At 46.2% G+C, this 26,200-nt stretch overlaps 1 protein-coding gene across 2 annotated transcripts in view; it reads right to left on the minus strand.

Annotated features, from left to right (window-relative positions):
* Positions 1-2,560: 2,560 nt before the first annotated feature.
* Positions 2,561-26,200, minus strand: part of UBE4B (ubiquitination factor E4B) — a 2,401,822-nt gene continuing 2,378,182 nt past the window's right edge. Inside the window, exon 27 of one of the 2 annotated variants that reach the window (XM_069609995.1) lies at positions 2,561-3,780. In XM_069609995.1, coding sequence (XP_069466096.1) covers positions 3,722-3,780 — 59 coding nt within the window. In that variant the 3' untranslated portion in view covers positions 2,561-3,721. The remainder of the gene's footprint in view (positions 3,781-26,200) is intronic. The other variant, XM_069609996.1, reaches the window with a different exon arrangement.

Consider the following 26,200-nt stretch of genomic DNA (forward strand, 5'->3'; position numbering starts at 1 on the left):
GTTCTTTTAAAGTAATTCCGACATTGGAAAGTACTTAGAAAAAAAGTAAGTCGGAAAATACATGTGATACCGAAGTATCGTGTGGTGGCGAGACCATGAGAATCAGACCGCAGACCCGAGGAGCCAACGAGCAAAGGTAAAAGGAACGCTGGTGCTGCCACAAGGACACCCCATCCCAGGAGAACCGTGGAGCTACCCGATTTCAACGGCAGGTACGGGAAGTTCAGTAGGTCCGGTAAGGACAAGGGGCAGCTGGAAAAGTGGTCCTGCATTAGAGGAATGCTTCCTTGGCACAGTGGCCCAACGAAAACCACTGACCACCAGAGAGTGAGAGACACAGGGGCCGGGGAACCACACCGAGGAGCAAGGCATCTTCCAATACTTGGCGAGAAAGTGAGCTGAACTAGAGAGTGAGAGACACAGGGGTCGGGAACCCGCATCAAGGAGCGAGGCATCTTCCTCATATCAGTTGTTGGCTAGAGTGTGAGCGAAGAGAGCTGAACCGAAAAGCAAGACACAAGGGTCTGGGACTCAAACCAGGAAGCAATGCATCTTCCTCCGGGTCATAGTTGGCAAGAGAGTGAACCAAGTGGAACCAACCAAACAGAGAGAGAAACCATTGTCAGGGGACCATTTGAACATTTGAGAACTGTGTATTTGAAGCTACACAAGACTTGGACCAGGGGGAGAGAGAGATTGCACCTGGTGATCTGGAACTGTCCTAACAAGGAAAAGGTACCAGGAGAGGGGAGTCATTCTCCTAGTAACCAAGACCAAGGGAAGGCAGTCATCCTTCCTGGTTGTGTCGAACCGTCAAGCCTGAGAAAAGGCCAGGGGAAGGGAGACATTCCCCCTGGTGTTGTGAACTGTGAGAGAAGACCAGGGGAAGGGAGTCAATCCCCCGGTTGTGTGGACCTATTAAGACACTACGGGGAGAGAGGCATTCTCCTAGTAACTAAAGTTGTACAAACTCTAAAGCCAAGATACCAGGGTAAAGGAGTAATTCTCCTTGTAACCAGGATCGGATGAAGGGAGTCATTCCCCCTGGTTGTGTTGAACTGTTAGAAACCAGGCAGGGTGTCTGCCAAGGAGAACTGTTTTGAACTTTTGTGAGTTAACCTGAGTGAGTTAACCTGGGGAAGGGAGTTATTCCCCCCGGTAGGAGCTAATACTTGGGAACAAACTTTTATTCTCAGTCCAAAAGAAGGGACCAATACCAGTATAGTATAGTATAAAGTGTGAGGAACAGATGTAGAGTTGTTGAGATAGGACGGTGGACTATTGATTTGCACAGACATTCTGACCGAGCCATTCGTCTTTTAGTTGAGTTAGGGAAACCCCTCTTAAAGTTAGGGAAAGTTAGGTTTTCTCTTTAAAGTTTATAGTAGCCACTATGTCACATGTGTTTCAGTCTCCACCTTCTACGCCATTACAAGGTGTTAAAAAAAGAAAGACCCTCCACTTTCATAAGTAGTTGGGAAGCCCTCATTAGACATAGTACCAAGATACAGCAAGCAAGAATAGACAGGCTTCCTTTAACAGTGGAGCACAAACAACCAGCTGTGTGAGTATTGATGTACATGGAAAACTGGATACATCGAGTATTGTGAATTTAAGGGGCACATACGATATGCACTTCTCTGATCATGCCACGGATTAGGAGTTTTAAAGGAAAATCTGTTTTAAACTGGGACAGAGACAGCAACAATCATAAGGGGTTTCATGCCAGAGGGACAAGATTGGACTTTTGTTCTCACACCATTGAATAGGGTTTATGTGTCTTGCAACATGAACATTACACCTTGACTGGGTGTGCATGTTGGCTAAACCATCGTAACAGTTTGTGTGTACATATACTCTGAAACTTCCACTTCCTTTTCAAAAGGCTCTACAAACCCTTAAATGGTCTCATCTGTGGAGACTTTTTGTTCAGTTGCTTCAGTAAAGACCTCCCTCACCAACCCCCAATCTGAAGCCTTAATTTAACGTCAAACCCCTAATGCTTGACTGTGCTGTGTCACACCTTGGGCAAGAAACAATTGATAGCCCTGAGACAAAGACACATTAAAGACTTGAGATTTATATACACATAGAAATCTTCAATTAAGCAAAAGGCAAAACTGATTTGGGTTATTTTGTACATGCTGCTCTCGCTTGATTGTGTGGTCGACTCCCCAATTATTGAACATTTCTTCTATCCATAGCTGTATCTGAGGGCCTTTATCTAGCTCTTTGGCTTCAGACCAAACCTAGTAGTGAAAAAAACATCAATATGAACATAGTGGCAATGTGTGGGGTATTCCAGATTTTCGATTGACATTACAGGGGAGTGCATCATTGCAGGTTTACACATATTTGAAATCCAAACATTATTTACTTGAGAAAACAAAGGACAATTCCGGACCCAACCACTGGAAGGATGAAGCACATCATGTACATGTAGAACAGATTCACATTGGTCCCCTCCACATTACCTTACAGTACAGCCTAGTTCTGGGCTCATGGAGAATGGAGTCCCAGCAACTGAACAATCCCAAAGGACAGAAAACCACAAAAGGAATGTGAATGTCTGTCACCATTTATTTTACTTGAGTTGTCCAGAACCGGACATAGGATGCAGCCAGCATAAATCGAATCAAAAAACAAAAATAAAATTAAAAAGCAACCTTATTTTTACAGCTTAATTTTAAAACAAGCTCCTGGTTTGGGCTCCATTCAAGGACCAACCAGGACCTCAAGTGTCCCTAGCAGGAACAAGAATACAAAAAGATTCAATTAAAAAAAAGTGATATTCCCAGATCTGATGCACCCTCTCACTTTGGTAGGTCATGGGTACAAACGGTAATCCACATAAAAAGGCATCCCTTCCACGCTAGGCCAGCAAGGACTCCTCACGGCGTACATCAGCCACAGCACACGACTGCTGAGCATCAAAGAGGCTGTATTGCCAAGTCAAAAAACATCTCAAGCAGGTCATGGGCAGTGGCAGAAGAGGTATCTCTGGACATCCTGAGCGCTTCTCCTTTTGTTCTGAGCCAGATCTGCACGCAGCCTCTCCACAATGCTCCAAATATGCCAGATTGTAGGTGTTTCGCAGCAAAAGGAAGGTTTCTGGGAAAATACTCTGTCCAAGTGACATAAAACATGTTTCTAATTGTTGTGTCACAACAGCAAAAATAAAACAAAGTGAAAATAAAAGAACCAAATATGCAAGTAAGTACGATATAAAAATAGGTTCCATGAATAACACTTCGCTGCAGGCACCGTTATGTCACAGAATGCAGGTGTTGTTCCTGTTAGGGGAGGGTAGTAGATCAGGGAATAGGGCGAGGTTTACCTTTATTATGTCATGTTGGAAATAGCTGTTCCTTTTCATCACTTAAAAAACATTGGTAGTGCAGGGGAAAAACTGAAGATTAGCAGCAGCAAATGTCTACGGTTTGCTCAGATGCAGAGGAGGGGTTATGTGGTGCTCCAGCACCTCTTGGTTGCTGAAACACCTCAGACCATGGCAGAGTGAACATCTGCCTCTCTCCACCCATTCCCTCAACCTGCCAACCATCTTTGATTTAAATATATGTACAGGTGTATGCGGGTCCACGCTTTCCACTTCTGTTCCAGCAGCCTCTGGATCACCGCATCAGTCAGCTTAAAATGGTTCCTTGGCACCAGGACCCTTGCACTTTATCTCCCTAGGTCACCAAAAGACCATAGGGAGTAACTAGTCTGTGTTATTTTTGTCTCGCATCCACAGTTGGATTCTCTCCTTCAGTTCTGGCACTATAATGAGAAATAAGAGAAGTGAAGTTAGTTAGAGAGCTGAACCGATGAACAAACCACACAAAGAAGAGCAGTCAGAGGACATACTCCATTAGTGAATGTTTTCATCGTAATTCAAGAGAGCTTGTAAAGACTTTATTTGAAAAGGCAGTGAGTTGCTTACTAAACAAAACACGTGAAGATGTCAACAGGCCCATATTACTGACAAACTCAAATCACACATAGCACTGGTTCACTGCCCAACCCACGTCAACATCAATACCAGTTTATTGGGCTAATGAATTGTGGCCACCAACTGGAGGGACTCTCAGAAAAACTTAACCCAAGACAGGCAGAGGTCACCTGACCAAATAGTCTAAATGTATCTGCCAGAACCAGCAGATCGTGAGGGTGGAATCTCTACACTGAACCACTGGCAAGAGACCCTGTACTTTTTGCTACTTTCTGACTAGTTTAATAAGGTTTTACCTGTATTAGTCCACATCCATAGCCTTATCCTTGACAGACCCATGGCCTTTCATGGTTGGTGTGCTCCAATGATGCCTTATTCGCTGTGCCTTTTAACATCGCCAAATTAGCTGTGACTGAAGTGGTTAAACTTAGGGTTGCTGTATCCTGGAGGAATGCTGTGCTCCGGGCAAGACCATTCTGAAGGCAAAGTGGAGTGTGGTGGAGAGCGTGCAGTCAACTGCACTCTAAGAAAGGCAGCGAAAGGGAGAGCATTTGTTAACATCTCGCACTGAATTGTAACTGCGGTTACTGGGACTCTGATTTTGAGAAACCTCTAGCTCAGAGCCCAGTAGCCGTGAGTCAAGCTTACGCGAGGACTTCATTCGAGCTTGGTAGGCTTGTTCATGTCGGCCAGTGGCTGTTTTGGTTTGTCCATGCCCTTTGCACCTTGTCTACTCTGTTTGAACAATTTGATTTACTTGAACTATGACACACTACAGCTTCCAGAGCAAAGGACAGTGTGATCCTTCACAAGCTTTTGCCTGCGAGGCTTTGGCTCAAGCAGTTTTTTGTAACTGTGGTAATTCCAGCATTCTCAGCAATTTTGTGCAATGTCAGCCATGTGTACTAACCAACCCGGTCGATTTATTGACACCTAGTACGAGCTGGAGTCTGCTTTGGAGTTTGAAGAATGCATCTGATTTCTTTCCAGTTTTAATGCCCCCCTCTTGTGATTATTAATAAGATAACACAAATGTTTGTCTACACCCCTAAAACACCCACGCATATTCCTCTCACAAAACCCAGCTCAGCTCCTTCTGTTTACTACCCGAAACCTAATTGCTTCTTTGGCCTTGCATCAAATGAAGTTGGAAGAGTGGGGGCAGCGGTACCCGCCACTTTGACATGTTTGGCAGGACCAACGGGGCAGATGGATTTGGACGACTCTTTCCAAGCCCTTTTATCAGTAAGTGGAGGACTTCTGAAGGTAATTACAGATTTAGAGTGAACAAACTGACAACATGGTATCGAACAGTGTTAAGAAGAGAAGTGTCTTACTGAGAAAGGAGTGTTGTCAACAATATTCAAAGAGAGCACGCGAAAACATAACATGTACCATGACACGCACAAGCTCCACTAATGGCTTGAGAACGGGAACTGCACATTGGAGGACGCCCGGCAAACACCTTTGGAGATCCCTGCTGATAACGTTGTGACAGCATTAGCGACAGTTCCCTCTGAATCACTTCAGGGTGCTGTGAGGCGGCCTTCACCTAAGCCTCCTATTGGTGCTGTCATCTACATTAATTCTGAGTGCGACTTTGGTCCCACGAAAATTGCAGAGGCTTCAGGGTCAAATAACTTTCAACCGAGCAGTAGTAATCAAAATTCACCAAAGATACCCGAGAGCTTTCTGTTTGTTTGCACTTTAACTTCTGCGCCCACGGTTCCTGTTATGTCCTCATCTTATCCTCCCTCCCCTCAGTTACTTGATTTTAATGTTGACTGTGCCCTTTCTTCTATATTATCTGGGGCTGTGGACAAAGTTGTTATTAATCCTCCAGTAGGAGTGAGTTCTATATTGACCGCAGGCAGGAGTCGTCTGTTAAATGAGCCTTGTGTTGGTCGAGCTGCCGGTGGAGCATTGCTAATTATAGTTAAATCCCAAAGTCCCGACGCACAGCATCAGCGGGACATAGACTTGGGGATGACCCTTAATCTAGCCCTCACAATACTGTCAAAATTACAAGAAAAGGTAGTTTGTGCTTTGTGTGAACAGTCTTCTTGAAAATTACTGGGCTTAACGCGAAGTTTGTGTTTATTGACAGTTACATTACTGGCTCAAAGAAAGTCTGCAGATGATGGGGGGATTGGGGCGGAATGGCTGCCGACTTCTCTTCCTCTAATAATGCTCATGAGAGGCGGCAAGCGGTTCTTCCACATTTGTCGCCCCTAAGGCCCCGAGTGTACTGCAAGCTGAAAAGTTGATGGCAGAGAACGCAGACTGCAGCATTGCAGTGGTTAAGGAATAGCTGACGAAAGAGCGAACTACTCAATTTTAAAGGCGAGGAAGGCAAATCTCAATAGAACAAAAAGATCTAAAAATAAGAAAGCGGACTGAATGCTTCTCGAGGTTCAAGAACATTTCTACGCAATCTACCCCTATCGCTTGCCTTAACAACTGTTGTCCAATCCTCTTCTCGAAAAGCCAATCAAGTGTGACAGTGCAAGAGATTCAGATGCAAACAAGTGCATTTATTCCAACAGTTATTGGGTCTGAGGAGGATAAGGGGGTCATTTGTACACCTTAATTTCAAAGGGATCCTTCATTCATTGCTACAAATAAGAACCATCATTTAGTTATTTGTCATTTGCCATCAAGAACCAATTACAATAGTTAGCACTAGTTTATGACCTTAGGGGACAGAAGATTAATATGTTGTCAGGTACAGGATACTGCTAGTTTAAAAGGGGAAAGAACAACTGAACCTGTTCAGCTCACTCCCAATTGTCTTATCTTGGAAAAGCTTCTTGCAGATCGGGATTCAGAGGTTTTAAAGAGGGTACACATACTCAGTCTGTTGATGGGTGTCCTATCACTTGCCCAATTCAGCGCTAAAGATATTTGTAGGGTGGAATTTTGGAATGTAATCCGGTTGAAAAAGGTGATTTTGTATTTTACATCTAGTCTTGTTATTAACCAAGTTTTCACGGCTGCAAACTACATTAGTCCATGAGGATAGGATATATCTGTGTTTGTGCCAAAGCCCTCTATCGTGGATCAGACCTCGATTGCTGCCGCAGACACATCAGCTGTGTGCTGGAACAACCACACCACCGGCGAGCTCATCACAGAGGCCATGCTTAAGGTGAACCGTGCCGGCTCTCCCATACATGAACAGAAGCATCGGCTCCACTTAAATATGGCGCCCGCCCCTCTGATGTCATGCATGAGCTTCTCGCAGCCCCTAACCCGCTTCTGCGTGCTGCGGATTGGCTGCCGCTGCAATGCAATGAGCCTATCACAGGGAGCAGGTAGGCAACGCCAGTATCCTCACAAGGCCCACTTTTAAGGCCAGCCAAAGGATGCTGTTCCAACCCTGCTGCGGTCATCCACTACCCCCTACCACCATTAAAGAATCATGCCTCCCTCTGCTCACCAACACCCACGAGACACGAATAGCCACAAGGTAAGGCATACTCTAAAGTCAATCCGTATGAGCAAGAGTGACAGCTATACGCCTGCTACAATCCTGGTCACCATACTATGCAGCTGTTCCCACGAGCATCCACAAGCCCATTGCTGACCTGCTCAGTGTTGCACCGTACCATCCTACCCACTATGCACTGTGCCCTTACATGCCTACAGTTTATCCAGTCACCTACCTCCACCAATCAACCCCATTCCTACCCGCAGCTCTGCCCACACAGCAGTCAAAGGTCCCCCCATCCCCTGTTCCCTTGTTGAGGATAAGCCATGCCGAGCAGTGCATCTACTGGCACAAGACTACCATTAGGCCCATCAGCAAACTTGTCTCACCCACTCCCGCCCACCCTCTCCCTCCACTGACCCCTTTCCTTCCACCAGCTCACCCCTTCCAATCTTCTGCGAGTCACCTGCTGCGCAATATGGCACCCCATTCCGCAGCACAGGAGAATGCATTCCTTTTGAACAGGACCCCCTTCTCTCAACCTCCCTAATTCCACTCGATTCCTCCCCAGCTTCAGCCGCTCTTTCACTCGCTGTCCCGCCGTCATTGCTGCCAATAGCTCTGCTACCTCACTGCCTACACTACAATCACCCCAACCTGCCCCCCTACTTCAGCCCCACTATCCAAAAAGCACACTGCTCTAACTTAAATGGCACCCCAATCCTCACCCGCCCCTGCCGTGGCCTGCATCGCCCATGCAAACTATGATATGATAGGTTATGTATAACACGCTTAATACCCAAAGGTTTCGAAGCGCGGACCCAGGGATCGAACCTGTGTTGCTGCGTGTTGCTTTGCTTCCAAGGAGAGCACGTTGCCCCTGAGCTATCCTCCCAAGACAAAGGTCCAGAACAAGTGCCAGCCATCCTGTTTCAGTCTTCACCGCCCCCATTGTAGGTGAGTTGAGACGCTCAAGGCTGACCACCTGCACCAACCGTCCCCCTATTCCCTCCTCACCTATTGCGCCCACACCAGGCCCAATCTCCACAGCCCCACTACCACTAGCAAATCTGAGGTTTTCACTGAACTGCGCCCTGATCAACGCTATCGACATCAATGACCTTATCACTGGCTGCCACCATGACCTGCTCGCCACCACAGAATCCTGGCTCCACAGCACCTCTGGCCCACTGCTTTCGCTAGCCATCCCACCCAACTATTCCATTTACAGAGATGATCACCTAAATTCTCCAGGAGGTGGTGTCACTCTTATAGCCAAATCCTCCCTGCTTATTCAAACCATCCCTACGCCGCCCATGCCCAGCAACGAAATACTGCACCTTAAACTCACCATTAACCCACAGTTGACCTACAACCTCCTCCTCCTCTACCGCCAACCAGACTCTCGCAGCACTCCTGAGTCTGACACCCCTCTCCTTATAACAGCACACATCACGCCAGATACTAAATTCATAATTCTTGGCGACTTCAACCTAGGCTTTGACGATCCTACCGACGCTAAACAGCCACACTTGCTCATTCTCTTCATGACATGAACTTTGTCCAACTAATCTCATCCCCCATGCACATCAAAGGACACATTCTCGACTGGATCCTTTCCACCAATACCACTATCAGCATCTCTGCCATAACTCGTGTAGTATGGTCGGATCACTTCCTCATACAGTTTGGTCTCTCTCGCTCAAAACCCTCACCTCCCACGACACCCCCAGCCCTATTCAGATCCACAATACACGCAACTTTTCACATGAGGCCCTCAAACCCACTCTACAAACACTGCTCTCCTCCATGCCTTCAGCAAACATAAATCCTGAAGACATAGTAAACTTCTATCAGCAGAGTCTCCTCCAAACCATGGACCAACATGCCCCACTAAAACGAAATTACCTAAACTTCATAAGCCCAACAACATCTGGTTCTCTGATGAACTGGTCTCACTCCGCATAAATAAGAGAGCACTTGAACACCTCCTCAGGAAGCACCCCACTCCCATCAATGGCCTCAACCTCTCCAATGCGTCCTAGTCCTACAAGAGAGCTGTAATCTTGCACAAAGCTAATTCATACAACTCCAGAATTGCCAACACTAGTTCCAACACCAAATAATTATTTGTTATTCTAAAAGAGTTAGAAAAACCCTCCTCTATCAATACCCAAACAAGGACCGACAAAGAGTGGTGCTCCACTGTGCAGACTGCCCTGGCCAACAAAACAGACCCAATACGAAACAAAATAATTGCAAAACAAATCACAACTGGATACCAAACGCCCACCCTCTCATATCCCGAAGCTCAAAGCCCCTCCCAAAGCCATCAGGCTGCCCGCCTTTAGTTTTTCCCCCCCGTTTCCCAAGAGTTGGTCCTGGAAACCATCCAGTCCTTGAAACCCTCTAACTGCAAGGGAGACGCCTGCGCATAATCAAACTATGTGCCGCAACTCTGTCATCTACCATCACCGACTTCATCAATGCCTCCTTCATGGGCAATGTGGTCCCCACCTTTATCAAATCAGTCTGGGTAAGCGCACTCTTCAAAAAACCCACACTCAATCATTCCCTCCCCACCAACAACCACCCCATCACAACTGTCCCCTTTCTAATCAAAATACTTGACCGCATTGCATACACCCAAGTCCAACAATTTCTTGAGTCCCACCACCTCATAGGTGCAAGACAATCGGGCTTCTGCCCGAAACATAGTATTGAATCAGCCTGCCTTGACCTCGGAATTCAGCTAGTCAATATTTAGAACTCAAGCAACCTCGCCATTCTCCTCCTCCTTGACCTTTCAGCAGAGTTAGATCTAATGGACCATGACATACTATGCCAACACCTCAGTACGCACTTACATTTCTCCACAGAAGCTTCCTCCTGGGTCAAATCTTTCCTAATCGATCGCTCATCAAGAGTATTCAATGGTAACTCAGCAGCTGACCCCATCTCTACCCCCCCTAGGTGTTCCCCAAGGCTCCTTTCTGTTCCCCACCCTTTACGATATCTACCCCAAACCCCTCTTTGACATCCTTGACTCCCTTCGCATTATCTACACCAACTTCACTGACTACACCCAAATTCTCATTCCTATCACAGGCATAACTCCCCAAAGTACTATTCTGGCCTACGTATTCTAACAAAATAAGCTCTAAGGTGAAAAGGGTAATGTCTTTGGCCTTGAGTGGATGATAAATGTTCAAAAGGGAAATTGAACTCTATTAACACCATTAACAGGATCTACAGTACCATTCATAATTGGATGGACACCCACAATCTCTGCCTCAGCAATGATAAAACACATACCCATTTGTGGCTCCCACCACCGCTCAAAAACCTTGACACTGCCTTCAACTCATTCCCCATCAATGCATATTCCAGTCCTAAAACAGGTCAAAACCCTAGGGGGTTACCTTGATGCTGAGATGTCTGTGACAAAACATATTAACCCCCTGTTCACATCCACAGCATATACCTTCAAACGCATCTCTCTAAGAAGACAGTTTCTCTCTATGGACAAGAGCCTCACTCTTGCCAGAGCCATTACCCTCAGCAAACTGGACTATTGCAACATTCTTCTCATGGGCACCTCGGCTTCTAACATAGCCGAACTCCAACTTTTCCAAAATAAAGCCCTGCGTGCACCACTAGGCCTATATCGCTCAGACTACATTTCCTCAACCAGACATGAGGTCCACTGGCTCCCCGTCGAAGCCTGCATCGCCTTCAAAACATTGAACTTTGCACACCGCTGCATCCACATGGAGGCCCCCCTCTACCGTATCAACAGCATTGCCCAAAAACATAATGTCTGCTCCTAGCAGACAGCATCACTCTTTGTTACAAAAAAGTCCAGTGCTGGAGGTGTAAGCTTCTGTGTCATAGCTCCTACCCTAAACTCCCTAGCGGCAAATATCAGATTCAAATGCTCTTACACAACCTTCAAAAGACTGGCGAAAACCTGGCTCTTCAGCAAATATGATTTATGTCATTGATTATACTATTGCCTCTGCTTGCTCACCATCCTATTTGTACAAAGCGCAGTGATACCTTTGGGTCTGGGCAATACACAAATGCTATAAATAAACAAATTAAATAAATAAATTGAGAGTTAAAAACTAATCAGCAGAGGTTTTGCCTTGCTTTGACACTAGGCCTGCAGATTAAATATTTTAATGAAAATGGCTTAAAAAGGCAGATAGTAAGTTCTAATTCTGGTAATGAGAACTTGGTTGACAATGAGTCATGGAGTTGGTTGGCCTGTGCACTTGACACCCTGCCTGTATTATCCCAATTACAACAGGCTTTGCTGCTGAACAAAGAAATTGCTGTCTTGGAATTGCAGGGGCTCTTTCTTTGCCCATTATACCTGGTTTCGATTTTCGCAAAGGAATGTGCATGACTATTTGTATCTGGAGAAATCTTCATAAACATGAAGTCTCTAAATGTTATGCTCAGTGATTTGAGGGACCACACCTCCCTCAGTTTGTAAAATGGAACCAGCAAGTTAAATCTGACTGGCAAAAGGGTTACTACAATGAATTGGATATTAACCAGGGCAAGAGCTGTATCTCTTGGAATTGTCATAACATACAGGTTTTAAACAATATCTTCTTAACACTGTATCCCGATGAAACATTTCCTGATGTGGTAAAAGAATATTCTTATCGTGACTTACAGAAGTATATGACAATGCTGAGAACAAATAAACCACGGATTGTTCACAGGCACGCCTATTTTTCCAGAAGTCCAGAGTAATAAAGTAGAGTTACGAAGGGCTCTTACAGGATTACACCGGACATACATAGTTCAGCTTAGATAACCTTAGAAACAGGTACAAGAACTTGCTAAGGGAACACAAACAATTATTGAAGTATGCAGAAAATGCTTTATACGCTGGCTACTAAAAATACATGTGATTTTTGGAGCCTAATCAATTTTGACGAGAAATTCCAAGCGACGGCCGAAATAAACCGAATTTCGGAGGACAAATGGACGAAGCATTTTCAGAAAATTTATGGAAACGTGGAAAGACTCGGCCTTGTTCAATTCTAGATTAGAAGAGACTTTTCAAATAGAGACGGACACAGATTAAATCTGTACTATGATATTGCAAAGTCGAAACTCAAAGGCCCCTGACCCTGATGGAGAGTTTTGAGGGCAAAAGCCCTTGTAGCAATATATGAATCAGTTTTAGTAAATAAAAAAAATTCTGAATCATGTATTTTCAATCATAGCCTATTTATAAAAAAAAGGGGCCACAAACTGATCTGGCAAACTACAGGCCAATAGCCCTTTCAGATGTTCCTTCAAAGATGTTCGATTCTCTACTCCTTTGGGATTTGCAGAATCAGACTGTTTTTTGTGGGGGGAACGGGTATGAATGCAAAGGTCTCATACTTAGCATGCTTAAAAATGAAGCCACGGAGAAGACAAAACCAGTTTATATAGCATTTATAGGTTTCTCCATTGGTTTTGATAGCACAGACAGGGCTAAATTGTGGCTTAAATTACATATATTGGGGTGCCTCATATCTCTACTGAATATGAGCATTGCCTTGCATATGAACACCTCTATTTGTGTAAGACTTAATAGACAGGGCCTACTTTCGGCTCCCATCAAAAGCAGGTGTGGCCTTAAGCAAAACTGTTTTTAGCCCCCCTTTTAGTGTGTTTATTTCTGATATTGCCATTGCATTTGTCGATAAGCGCTGCTTTCCCCATTCCATAGCAGACATGCCTTTGAATAACTTACTGTACGCCGATGACATGGTCTTAGTGGACTATGCAACCCTTGGCCTGCAGCGTCAGTTAGCTGTGCAGGAAGCTTACACCAAAACTAACAGCCCGACTATAAATGTGATCAAAACAAAGGTGTTTTCGTTTACTACAGGAAGGAAGAATTGCTCCAGCAGTTTTAGAAGGTTACTGGGAAATAAGGAAGCGATTTAGAAGTTTTATCTATCTTGGTTTTTACTTGTTTAAGAGACAGTTTTTAATTACAAAAAATAAAAAATTATTTCTATGGCAGCTGCTGATTGTTAAAAAAATGTGGATACTTTTCTTTTATTCCTGCTATATAGTTTTATTTTTATTAAAAACCTAGCCTATGGCGCAGAAACTCTTCTCTTAGACCCAAATGTAAAGTGGATCCAGTTAGAGGGAATTTTTGGGCTGAGAGTTTTACAACTTCCACCTGGAGTTCTTGCTCCTGTAATAAGGTACGAGTTGAGACTACTTTCAATCGACGTTCTAGTAACTTTGAAAGAATCTGGTTATATTGACGAAGAATACCTCAACAGAAGAATCCACAATTTGGTGGTTGCTAAAGCAATGAATGGATAGAAAACTAAGTGCCCCATTGGATAAATGGATTGAAAAGTGTGGGGAATATAAGGAACAGTATGATATAATGTGTGACCTAGTGCAGGACTTACCACAAGCACAAAAAAAAGATTTGGGAATTAAACTGGATCAACACTATACAAGAGCTGCGTGTATATATCGATCGTATGCTGGAATTTTGCTAGACGTGCACCCCCTTTTCGTACTCTCCCACACTATCACTATCAGTTTTGTGAGGAACTCATGGTGGCAACAAGAAAGAAATAAACAATTGATCACAGTTCAAGGGTATTTATTGAACAATGAATTCGGTATGCAGGTTGGAAAAACGCCTATTCTAAATCTAAATCTAAGATGGGCGCAAGCAGCAACCATCAAAATGAAAAATAAGGCAGTCCTAGTGGCATTGTGTCAAATAAAAACGGCCTATACTAAGAAACCCATTGCCAAACCTGACAACTAATACAAAAAGGGGTGTGGGATAGTTCTCAAGAAAAGAAAGAAGCGTTCTCAAATAATGTCAGGATGCGGTAGCCAGGGTCTCCTTTCCCCACGTTTTGAGCACAGGGTAAGGTGGGATCTTGGAGCACAGTACAGTCTCAGGCTTCTCCAGCATGACACAACAGTTCTAATGGCAGCTCTCAGGACAAACTCTCAAGCTTTTCTAGCATGAGATGTCAGTTCAGCTTTTAACTCTCGAGCTTTCAGCTATCGGGTCCGTCGATGGCCAAGTCTCGTTTCCCTGAACGTCTCTTGCCTTCGAGGACCTGACGTGTACAAATAATAAAACACGAGTTCCTTTAACAAATGAAATATTTGTTTCCAATGTTCGCTGGTTGATGCGTCCACCCCTGGTTCCCCCTTTTTTGGGCACTGACCCTTCTTACATATCTCATGCCACAAATTAAATGACAGTTCTTTTTCAATTAACTTTCGGGTGAAAGCTTCACCCCTGGATCTCCCTCGGTCGGGCTCGGATCCCTCTTGACTGCCAATATTTGGGTGAGGACTTCACCCCTGGATCTCCGTCCATCAGGCTCGGATCTCTCTTCATGGCCAGTTTTTGAGTGATGGCTTCAACCCTGGATCTCCCTCCGTCGGGCTCTGACCCTTACCAACTTCAAAATTGCTTGTATCTGTGGGATTCACTTCCCTTGCTTTCTCATATGGTGGAATTGATTTCCCTGGTTTCCTCTCACTGCAGGATTCACTTCCATTGCTTTCACACAGTTTATAGATCAAAGTCTTTTGAATGTACAGGGATTTTGCTTGGCCCTCAGTATGTCCACTTTGACCTATTCCGCTGGCTCTCCTATGGCCTTCTGGTATCTGTAGTTTTTCTAATATGGGCTCGACCAGAGTCTCTCGAGTTAGCACCCATGTGGTGCCGGTTTCCCTCTGCAGCTGGCCTCCCCTGCAATACTTGGTTACAGTTATTTCACAGTTCATAGAATTTGGTTCAAAACTTGCCACTTTGCGATTCTTACGCAACACAGCCCGGTTCTTATCGTTTTCCCTTTCAACTCACCGGCTGTGATGAACCGCTTGGCTTTTCTTCTTCATTGGAGTCAAGCCCACTATCACGGTCGCGGGAGCTTCCCTCGCTCCTGCTTATCGGCGTAGGCTAGCGCTGTGTACCGGTGACATCTGCTACTAGACACTTGTGCTATTGTTGGTGGTCTAAGGCTCTCTTCCACAAAGATTCTGTGGGTCTGAGCCCAAAAGGGCATGGTCACTTCTCTCCTCGCTACCCCCTCGATTCCTGCCGCCTTTCTCCTTCTCTTGAACTGCCGCGCCTGCGTAGCTGTGCCGTCATGCTGTCTGCCGAGCTTGCCTTGCTCGTACTGTGCTCTCTGGCTCTGCCTTTTATCCCTGTGGCGAAGGAAAAGGGCTGTCAGGTGTGGTTGATTCTGATTAATTTCCTGACCTTGCCTGAACTTCGTGTTGAGACATGTCAGGTAAACAGTCCTATTACAAGTCTGTTGTCTAAAGGTGTTTGTATCGCAAAGGAGGAAGTTAGAGAGTTTGAATATCCTACATGGTATAGAGAGGAGGAGGTGTTGTATGCCTTTTTCCAGCTAGGGATTTGGGTAAGGTGAGAGTTGTGGAGTGTGTGGAACCAACTGGAATGACCAGAATTATTGTCGAAAGACAAACAGGGAGATTTGTGGGAACTGTAGTGTTTTGTCTGAGCAGGTTGGAATTGCAGGAAATGATAATCAAAGGGACGGGATTGATATGGTTTTGTCGAGGTGGATTTGATATTCAGGAAACAATATCCAGAGGGTCGAAGAGTGATCGGGAGTATCCGAATAGCAACCACGAAAAGCAGGATTCTGGGGGTTGTGGTTCTTAACGAGTTTACCAGATGAGAATGGGCTGTTGGCTTTACCTTTGGGTAAGGGAGATTCAATGAGTGGAAGAGATGAGTAGGAATAGCTTATAAAAGCTCCAGAGACTAAATTCCCCTCACCATCCTCTTTGTGATGGTACCGCATCTTACCTATGGTATTCCCTTCAGCATAAACCCGGGTTGCCCTACCCAGGTGATCCTCCCCCACTGGTCCACTGCAGGAACTGGATCCAACAGTGATGGCTGTGTCCTGGCCACCTGAATAAGGGATTCTCAAGGTTTGTTGGAGAGAATACCCTCAGGTTTCTTAGTTTTGAAGCCCATTTTGGCATTCACAGTATCTGCGCCTGCGATTTAACATTTTCCCAACCAAAGAGATTTTAGAGGCAAAAGAAAAGATTGCACGTGAGTTGCGACTCTGTAGGTTTTGCACTGGTAGTGGTCAAATTGAGACAATATACCATCTATTGTTGCAATGCCTGGCTTCATCATCTCGTTGCCTTTATTAATTTGGCCATCTTGTTTAGGATCTTAAAATCCCTTCGCGGGCCCTAGTTTGGCAACACATTTTAATTTCAAGATCTAATGGTTGGAGATTTGCTGCACTGTGTTTTTTTTTTAAATTGATTTTATTGATTTTTAAAACAAGGACATTGTGGATATCGATACATTCGTAACAGAGTAACAAGGCAATTAGAAACTGAGAAGAGAGAGGGAGGTGGAGGGGAGGAAGGGGATGGGGGAGAGAGAAGGGGAGTGAGAGAGAAGGATTAAGAAAGTGAAGAAGTTGCGTTACATTTCTTTTGATGCCAAATATCCCCGTTTTGATCCCCGCCCCCCTGCCCCCACCCACCAACCCTGACGGATACGGTAAACAGTAAAGTTAAATAGAAGTCTGCGAGAGGAGTTCTTATATGCATTCAGATACTGAGACATCAGGAAATCGAGTGACAACAGACGACACGGTTGAGATTACATGCTGTTCGATACAATGGGGTTCAGACAAATTCTATCGCACACTTGGTTTTACGTAATGTACTTGGCCCGAAATTCAGACCACTCATTATCAAGGGAGGTGCGGTCTCCATGGATGGCTGCTGTAAGTTTGTCCATGTTGAAAATGTTACGGGAGACATTGATCCACTCCGCTTTCGTTGGTAGGCTTGTCCTTTTCCACACGGTTGTGAGACAAGCCCTTGCTCCTAAGAGGAGGCCGTGCGTCATTTTGGGTAGTTTAATCATCGTTTCATCCGTCTCCTCTAGGCCAAATAAGATCATGAGTGGTTGCTTCTCCCTTTCCTCCTCTTCGAGCTCTTTAATCCAGCTGAGGACTTCATCCCAATATGCTTGGACCACTCTACACCCCCACCACATATGCCAGTAGTCCGCCCTCTGTCTGCATCCCCGCCAACAGAGAGGGCTTACATCTTGGAACATTCTAGCTAGTCTGAGTGGGTCATAATGCCATCTATATAATAGTTTGATGCTGTGCATTTTATACTGACATGAGATGGAGGTTGTCGATGTCCTCCTGCATATCTTAAGCCATGTTTTAGGGGAGAGTTGTCTGCCGAGATCAGTTTCCCACTTGTGTTTTAGTGTGGTTGAGGGGGTTATGTTTACTTCAACTAGTGCTGTATACATTGCGCTTATGAGGCCCTTGGAACCTTAACGGGTGTCCAGTATAGTCTCAAACGGAGTAAGATCTCTCTGTAGAGCTTCCCTCCAGACCTCCCGAGTCATGACTCCTTTGAGCTTTAAGTATTGGGACACTGAAAGTGGACCCAGTCCTAGGGCTTCCTCCAACTCCTGAATGGTGATAAATGTGTTATTCCTCCATAACTGCCCCGCCCTTTCAAGTCCTGCATCGTACCAAGAGTCAAAGCTGCCTGGATCTGGGATATCGCCCCTAATCCCCGGTGACCATAGGTGTGCTAGGGGGGAGGGCCAAGTTGTAATTCCTTTCATTCCTTTGTTTGGCTTCCATATGGCCCATATGGTGCAGAGAATGGGGTGGTTTTTAACTGTGTTCATTAATTGGGCCTCTGGTACCCATAACCATTCCCCTACAATGAATGGTCGTATGTGATAGTTGTCTAGTCTTATCCATTGGGGTTCTTTTTGCTGCCTGACGCGCGGGATTAGTACTCTTAGTTGGGCTGCTCTGTAGTAGAGCTCTATATCTGGGAGGCCTACCCCACAGTTATCTTTCCTAAGATGGAGCAGAGCAGCGGGTACTCTCGGTTTTTGGCCTTGCCATAGAAAGGTGTGCAGGGCCTTTTTTTATAGTTGTAAAGAATTCCTTGGGCATTTGGATGGGGAGCATTTGGAACATGTATAGCAGCTTTGGTAGGATGACCATTTTAATTGTGTTCAAGCGCCCCATCCATGAGATGGTGAGCCTTGTCCACCTCTCGATATCTTTTTCAATTGTATGTAGTATCGGAGGGAAGTTGGCTTCATAGAAGTCCTGTAGGTCTCGGGTGACATTGATACCCAGGTAGCGCAGCGTGGTGAGGCTAACTTTCATCCCCAAAGATGTAAAGCGCTCCACCTCCGCGTCCCTAGCTTTGTCGAGCGGGAGGAGGACCGATTTCCCTGTGTTAATCTTTAGACCTGCCAGTTGGCCATACTCCTTGATTATTTCCATAGCTGCCGGTATCGAGCTTAGGGGGTTGGTTGTGTGCAGAAGGATGTCATCTGCATACAGGCCTAGTTTATATTCTTGGTCCCCTACTACAATTCCCTTCACCCTCTTGTCAAGCCTTAGCCTCTGTGCCAACGGTTCAAGGGATAATACAAATAATATGGCTGATAGAGGGCAGCCTTGTTGTCATGATGCCTACCTCCAAGGAGCCAGGTCCGACCCAGCAACTCCAGAGGCAGGCATCATTCCCCCCAGGGAAGTGCCAGCGGGCCCAAGCTGGGGCCCTTTGGACACAGTCCTGGCGCCTTAGGCGCCAGGCTCATGTTAGACCCCTGTCCTGGCGCCCTAGGCGCCAGGCTCATAAAGCTAGACATGTGTTCAAGTGTTTTAATGTGCACTTACCTGATGCAGACCATGCTGCTACATCCGGGCCCTCTTGAGGCCTGAATGGAACTACTTTACCTGTGGGACTACTTTCCACCTGGGTGTGGTCGGGGAAGGATACATACCTGATCGGTGGAAGGATACATACCTGGAACTTCTTCCAAAGCTATTTAAACCACGCCCGATCAGCGACTCGCGCTTCGCGTTGTTCTGCTCCTCGCAGTTGGACGCTCACCGTGTCAGCTCCTGCATCTGGACTTCAGCCAGGCCTGTCAGCATCCTGGGTCGCCTGCAAAGGGAGATAAGAGAGAATTGGTGAGAAAGAAGACCTTACCAGCTAAAGCTACATCACGGAGACATCACACCGACGATCCTGAAAGGGAAGACATCATTTTAAAAGCATTTCGCTTCGATCGCTGCAGCGCTGCATTTCACTCACCTTTCCTGGGCGCCTCCATCTTCAGCAGCGATCATCCGGATCCGCACCCACTTCTCAAAGCCTAGAGAGAAAAAGACAAGAAAACAAGGTGAGAGAAGGAAGGGAATAGGAAAGGCTCAGTTTCCTTCTAAGACTTACCTGTTGGGTCATCCCATTTCATTTCGGGTCCTGCCGCTTCCTGGCATTCCGGACCCCGGCCCCTATGGGGAAAAAAGACAGACTTTGAATGAGCGAATGCAAAGACATTACCTGAACGCTCATCCAGAACTTACCTGTCATTTACTGGAACTGCACGTTTCACTTCGGGTCGGCGCCATATCTCCGGCATTCCGAACCCCGGCCCCTAAGGGGAAAAAACATAAGCATTAGCGCTTGCTGCAATAAGACAATGAACATTATTATCAAGCTTGAACTTTTGAACTTGCAACAGAACTCTTACAGCGCCTCACCTGAATAGTCAAGCTTATTTTGAACTCCCATCAAACCTCAATCCAGTGAAGTAACTGGGTTTCAAGGCGCCCCTGCATCAGAAGCAGGATGGAGAAATCACCCTTCCAGACCCTAAGGTGAGACTTCACGGGGAATCGTGGAAGGGTATCGTGGAGGGTTGGAAGGGAGTGGGAGGCTTGAGCATTATTCCGTCAGTAGGTAATACTCCCTTTTCACGCACAGGGGAATATTCCTGCGAGCCAGAAAAGCCAGAGTAGAGGGGCCCTTCCTGTCCATCTTCAGAGTCCTGCGCTTCACCATTGAAGAAGCATCAGCACTCGAAGCCAGACCTGCGCCCCCGTGGGAATCAGGTGAGCGTGACAGAACGCGAAGCCTACCCACAATTTCCCACCCGGGCGCTATGGAGACTTCCGAGACAGATCAGCTGGCCCAGCTTTTGGGGGAATTACGCGCAGAAGTGCACTCAGCCCACCAGGAGACTAACGCTCTCAAAAGAGAACTGATCCTATCAAAGGAAAGAACAGATGACCTGGCCAAAAGGTTACTGCAGGCCCAGGCAGGGCACACTCCTTTACCTAATCCCGGAGGTACTTCCACATCAATGGGTTTGAATAACCCGGTACAAATCAATCTACCTGGACACATGCCTTTGGCCCCGCCTGAACGTTTTGCGGGGATCCCAAGAAATATGCCGTCTTTATGAACCAATGTCGTTTACACTTTCTATGCAGACCCAGGGCCTTCCCAAACGACCAGACCAAGGTAGCCTTTATACTATCTTACCTCAGTGGCAGTGCTGCCGATTGGTCTATTCCATTGGTAAATCAGGATGATCCCATTCTCCAGGATTTTCAGGGCTTCCAGGGCAGCATGGAAAGATTGTTTGCTCGACACTCTCAAGGACAGGCCCTTGATAACGAACTGCTATCCTTACGACAAGGTAATCAGGATCTCCTGTCTTACGTTGCCACCTTTAATAGACTGGTTGTGGAAACTGGATGGCCAGAAAACAAAAGGATCATATTGTTTCATCGAGGCCTGCGCGGAGAGCTTAAGGATGTTCTAGCTCAGATTGTAAATCTACCCCAGGTCTGCGCAGACTACATAGACTTGGTGGTTCAACTTGATCACAGACTTCAAAATAGAAAAGCAGATCGGTTCAAGTACGAAACCCGAGTACCGATCAAAACCCACGCAAACTCCAAGAGTCCCGACGTATCCGAACCTATGCAAATCAGCGGTGTTAAAGGACCATTAACGCAGAAGGAACGAGAGAGAAGGCGGCAAATGCAACTTTGTCTGTATTGCGGGACTTCCGGTCACTTTCTTCGAAATTGTCCGGTTAAACCACCTAAGAAGGTGTTTGGAGCAATTGATAACGATTTATTGACACCTGATTCGGGAAACGATCTAGCCCGACAAGCGTAGGGGTCCGCTTGCCGAGCTTGAAAACAAACTGTTTGACCTCGCATTTTGTCATGCCAATGGTGCTCGTGGACCCAAGACAGCCTCAGCAGTTGCATGCTATAAAAGCATACATCGACAGTGGAGCTATTGGAAATTACATAGACCGTGAATTGGCTTCTAGGATTAAGCTCCCTCTCCGCCCGAAAGTAACCCAAGATGTCATTACTACAGTAGATGGAACCGAAATAGCCTCAGGGCCTGTAACGCATTCCACTGTTGAAATGACACTGGTGGGTCAGGATGGACATCGGGAAGCAATTGTGTTTGATGTGATCAAGGCCCCACAATTTCAAGTAATTCTTGGAATTCCTTGGTTAGAAACACATAATCCCAGAATTGACTGGCGAGCAAAGAAGATAAGTTTTCCTGATTGTGAACCAACTTGTTATCCAAGAAATCCAGTTATGGGTCTAGCCTCAGCAACTTCCACCCCTGTTCAGCTACCGTCAGAATACCAAGAATTCCAAGACGTTTTTCAGAAGGAACAGGCTAACACGTTACCTCCCCATCGGTCTTATGATTGCCAAATCGATCTGGTACCCAATGCTCAACTACCTTGTAGTAGGATTTATGCTCTTACGGAACCTGAGAACCTGCATTTGCGCCAGTATTTAGATCCGTACCTAGCCAATGGTTTTATTCGCCTGTCCAAGTCTCCTGTCTCCTCAGCTCTGTTCTTCGTGCCGAAAAGAGGGCGACCTTAGAACATGTATAGACTATCGCGCCCTAAATCAAATAACGATTAAGAATCGTTATCCTCTGCCCCTGATCCCTGAGCTTATCGACCAGGTGAAAGACGCTTGTGTGTACACCAAGTTAGATCTCCAAGGAGCTTATCACCTGGTGCGTATAAAAGAAAGTGACGAATGGAAGACTGCATTCCGCACCAAATTTGGGCTCTTCGAATATCAGGTGATGCCCTTCGGTTTGTGCAATGCACCTGCCGCCTTTCAGTACTTTATGAATGATGTTCTTCGGGAACTTATCGATGTCTGTGTCATTGTTTATATTGATGACATCCTGGTGTACTCTTCTTCAGAATCCGATCACAGAAAACATGTTAGGGCAGTTCTTGAGAGATTGCGCCAGCACAGACTATTTGCAAAGCTCAAAAAATGCGTTTTTCATACCACAGAAGTTGAGTTTCTCGGATTCATCCCGACACCTCAAGGAGTCCGAATGGACTCGCGAAAGGTGGGCCATCCTCAAATGGCCATCTCCTAGCTCGGTGAAGGGAGTTCAGAGCATGCTCGGCTTCGCCAATTTCTATCGAAGATTCATCCCGGAATTTTCCCGAACAGTCCAACCCATCACAGCTCTCCTAAAGAAAAACAAACGCTTTGAATGGACTCCTGAGGCCGAACAAGCCTTTCAGGACCTGAAAACCAAATTCACCTCTGCACCTGTATTGAAGCACCCGCACCCAGATCTCCCTTACATTGTGGAAACCGACGCATCCAGTTCGGCCATGGGAGCTGTCCTGTCGCAAAGAGACCCAGAAACTAACCAACTACACTCTGTGGCCTTTTGGTCCAGGAAATTTTCTCCTCCTGAAATAAACTACGCAATTACCGACAAAGAGTTACTGGCTATTAAATCTGCTTTCAAGGCTTGGCGTCACTACCTCCTCGGGGCAAGACACACCATCACCGTAATTACGGACCACAGAAATTTACAGTATTTAAAGACGGCCAAAGCTCAATCTTCACGACAACTCCGATGGGCTCTATTCTTTGCGGAATTTAATTTGTAATTACCTATCGCCCTGGCTGCAAGAATGGTAAAGCGGACGCCTTATCCCGGATTGGCATGGAAGAACCCAATTCGAGTTTAGAACCTGTGCCAATCATACCTGAACAAAGAATCTTAGGCCTAACTTCATTGCAAACAATTGAGGACATCCAAACGCAAGTAAAACAACTTCTAGACTCTTCAGCCTTACTGGAATGGAGTCAAAAGGGTCCTCATTACACCGTTAAGGATGATTTACCCTACTTCCAGGAGCGGTTGTTTCTGCCAAGCAAAGAATTGCAAGAACTTGTTATTGCCCATCATCATGAATCATTAATGGAAGGACACCCTGGTATCGCTAAAACGGAGGAAAAAATCAAACGCCACTTCTGGTGGCCTTCTTGGAGAAAAGACAAAGTCTTTTGTATTGTCTTGCGGAATTTGCGCCCAAAACAAGGGTCAAAAGAAAAGGCCAGCCGGCCTACTTCAACCCTTGGATATTCCACCGGCACCATGGCACACCTTGTCAATGGACTTTATAACTGACCTGCCTCCTTGTGCTGGTTACAACACTATCCTTGTAATTGTGGATCTATTCTCCAAAATGGCCCACTTTATCCCTTTAAAAGGCTTGCCTTGAGCTTCCACCTTGGCCAAGGAATTTCTGGAGAATATAGTTCGCATACATGGTTTCCCTTCCATATTAGTCTCGGATCGTGGAAGTCAATTTATCTCCCATTTTTGGAAGAAGTGTTGCCAACTAGCACAAATAGATGTGCGGTTATCCACCAGCCACCACCCCCAGACCGACGGACAAACCGAGAGAACCAATCAGACTCTCGAGCAATATCTTCGGTGCATGTTACACCAATACGAGTTAAATTGGAAAGACATCCTTTGGATCGCAGAATATGCATACAACAATTCAGTGCATTCTGGAACCGGACAAACTCCTTTTTATACTTTGTATGGTCACCATCCTCGGACCTCTGACCTAGATCCACCTCTGACCCTGGAAATGCCCGCAGTAAATCATCTGCATTCCACAATAACCCGAGCCTTCAAAGAAGCTGCAACTCATTTACAGCAAGCCAAGAAAAAGTATAAAGGAAACGCTGATTTGCACCGAAGTAAAACTCCTCCTTACCAAGTAGGAGACCAGGTATGGCTAGCAACTAAACATTTACCCCTCAAGGGCCCGCGAACCTTCAATCCCAGATTCTTAGGACCTTATCCCATCAAGGCTATAATCAAACCCGTGGCCTTTAAACTGGATTTACCGTCTAACATGCGTATTCATCCAGTTTTTCATGCATCACTTTTGAAGCCAGTACAACCAGGGACCCGACTGTCCAAGCCTCCAGACCCAGTTCAAATTGAAGGGGAATTAGAATTCGAAGTTAAAGACATTTTAGACTCCAAGGTGTTAAAGTCAAAACTCTTCTATCTTGTTGACTGGAAGGGATATGGACCTCAGGAGAGATCGTGGGAGCCTAGTAACCATGTTCACGCACCTCGATTAATACAAAGGTTCCACCGGAGATTTCCGAACAAGCCAAAACCCCCGGAGAGAACAACCTTGGGAGGGGCCTTGAGGGGGGGTACTGTCATGATGCCTACCTCCAAGGAGCCAAGTCCGACCCAGCAACCCCAGAGGCAGGCATCATTCCCCCCAGGGAAGTGCCAGCGGGCCCAAGCTGGGGCCCTTTGGACACAGTCCTGGCGCCTTAGGCGCCAGGCTCATGTTAGACCCCTGTCCTGGCGCCTTAGGCGCCAGGCTCATAAAGCTAGACATGTGTTCAAGTGTTTTAATGTGCACTTACCTGATGCAGACCATGCTGCTACATTTGGGCCCTCTTGAGGCCTGAATGGAACTACTTTACCTGTGGGACTACTTTCCACCTGGGTGTGGTCGGGGAAGGATACATACCTGATCGGTGGAAGGATACATACCTGGAACTTCTTCCAAAGCTATTTAAACCACGCCCGTTCAGCAACTCACGCTTCGCGTTGTTCTGCTCCTCGCAGCTGGACGCTCACCGTGTCAGCTCCTGCATCTGGACTTCAGCCACGCCTGTCAGCATCCTGGGTCGCCTGCAAAGGGAGATAAGAGAGAATTGGTGAGAAAGAAGACCTTACCAGCTAAAGCTACATCACGGAGACATCACACCGACGATCCTGAAAGGGAAGACATCATTTTAAAAGCATTTCGCTTCGATCGCTGCAGCGCTGCATTTCACTCACCTTTCCTGGGCGCCTCCATCTTCAGCAGCGATCATCCGGATCCGCACCCACTTCTCAAAGCCTAGAGAGAAAAAGACAAGAAAACAAGGTGAGAGAAGGAAGGGAATAGGAAAGGCTCAGTTTCCTTCTAACACTTACCTGTTGGGTCATCCCATTTCATTTCGGGTCCTGCCGCTTCCTGGCATTCCGGACCCCGGCCCCTATGGGGAAAAAAGACAAAGACTTTGAATGAGCGAATGCAAAGACATTACCTGAACGCTCATCCAGGACTTACCTGTCATTTACTGGAACTGCACGTTTCACTTCGGGTCGGCGCCATATCTCCGGCATTCCGAACCCCGGCCCCTAAGGGGAAAAAGACATAAGCATTAGCGCTTGCTGCAATAAGACAATGAACATTATTATCAAGCTTGAACTTTTGAACTTGCAACAGAACGCTTACAGCGCCTCACCTGAATAGTCAAGCTTATTTTGAACTCCCATCAAACCTCAATCCTTGAAGTAACTGGGTTTCAACGCGCCCCTGCATCAGAAGCAGGATGGAGAACTCATCCTTCCAGACCCTAAGGTGAGACTTCACGGGGAATCGTGGAAGGGTATCGTGGAGGGTTGGAAGGGAGTGGGAGGCTTGAGCATTATTCCGTCAGTAGGTAATACTCCCTTTTCACGCACAGGGGAATATTCCTGCGAGCCAGAAAAGCCAGAGTAGAGGGGCCCTTCCTGTCCATCTTCAGAGTCCTGCGCTTCAC

The sequence above is a fragment of the Ambystoma mexicanum genome, chromosome 8 (genome assembly GCF_040938575.1).
Source record: "Ambystoma mexicanum isolate Mex_15411 chromosome 8, UKY_AmexF1_1, whole genome shotgun sequence".
In the NCBI taxonomy this organism is placed as follows: domain Eukaryota; kingdom Metazoa; phylum Chordata; class Amphibia; order Caudata; family Ambystomatidae; genus Ambystoma; species Ambystoma mexicanum.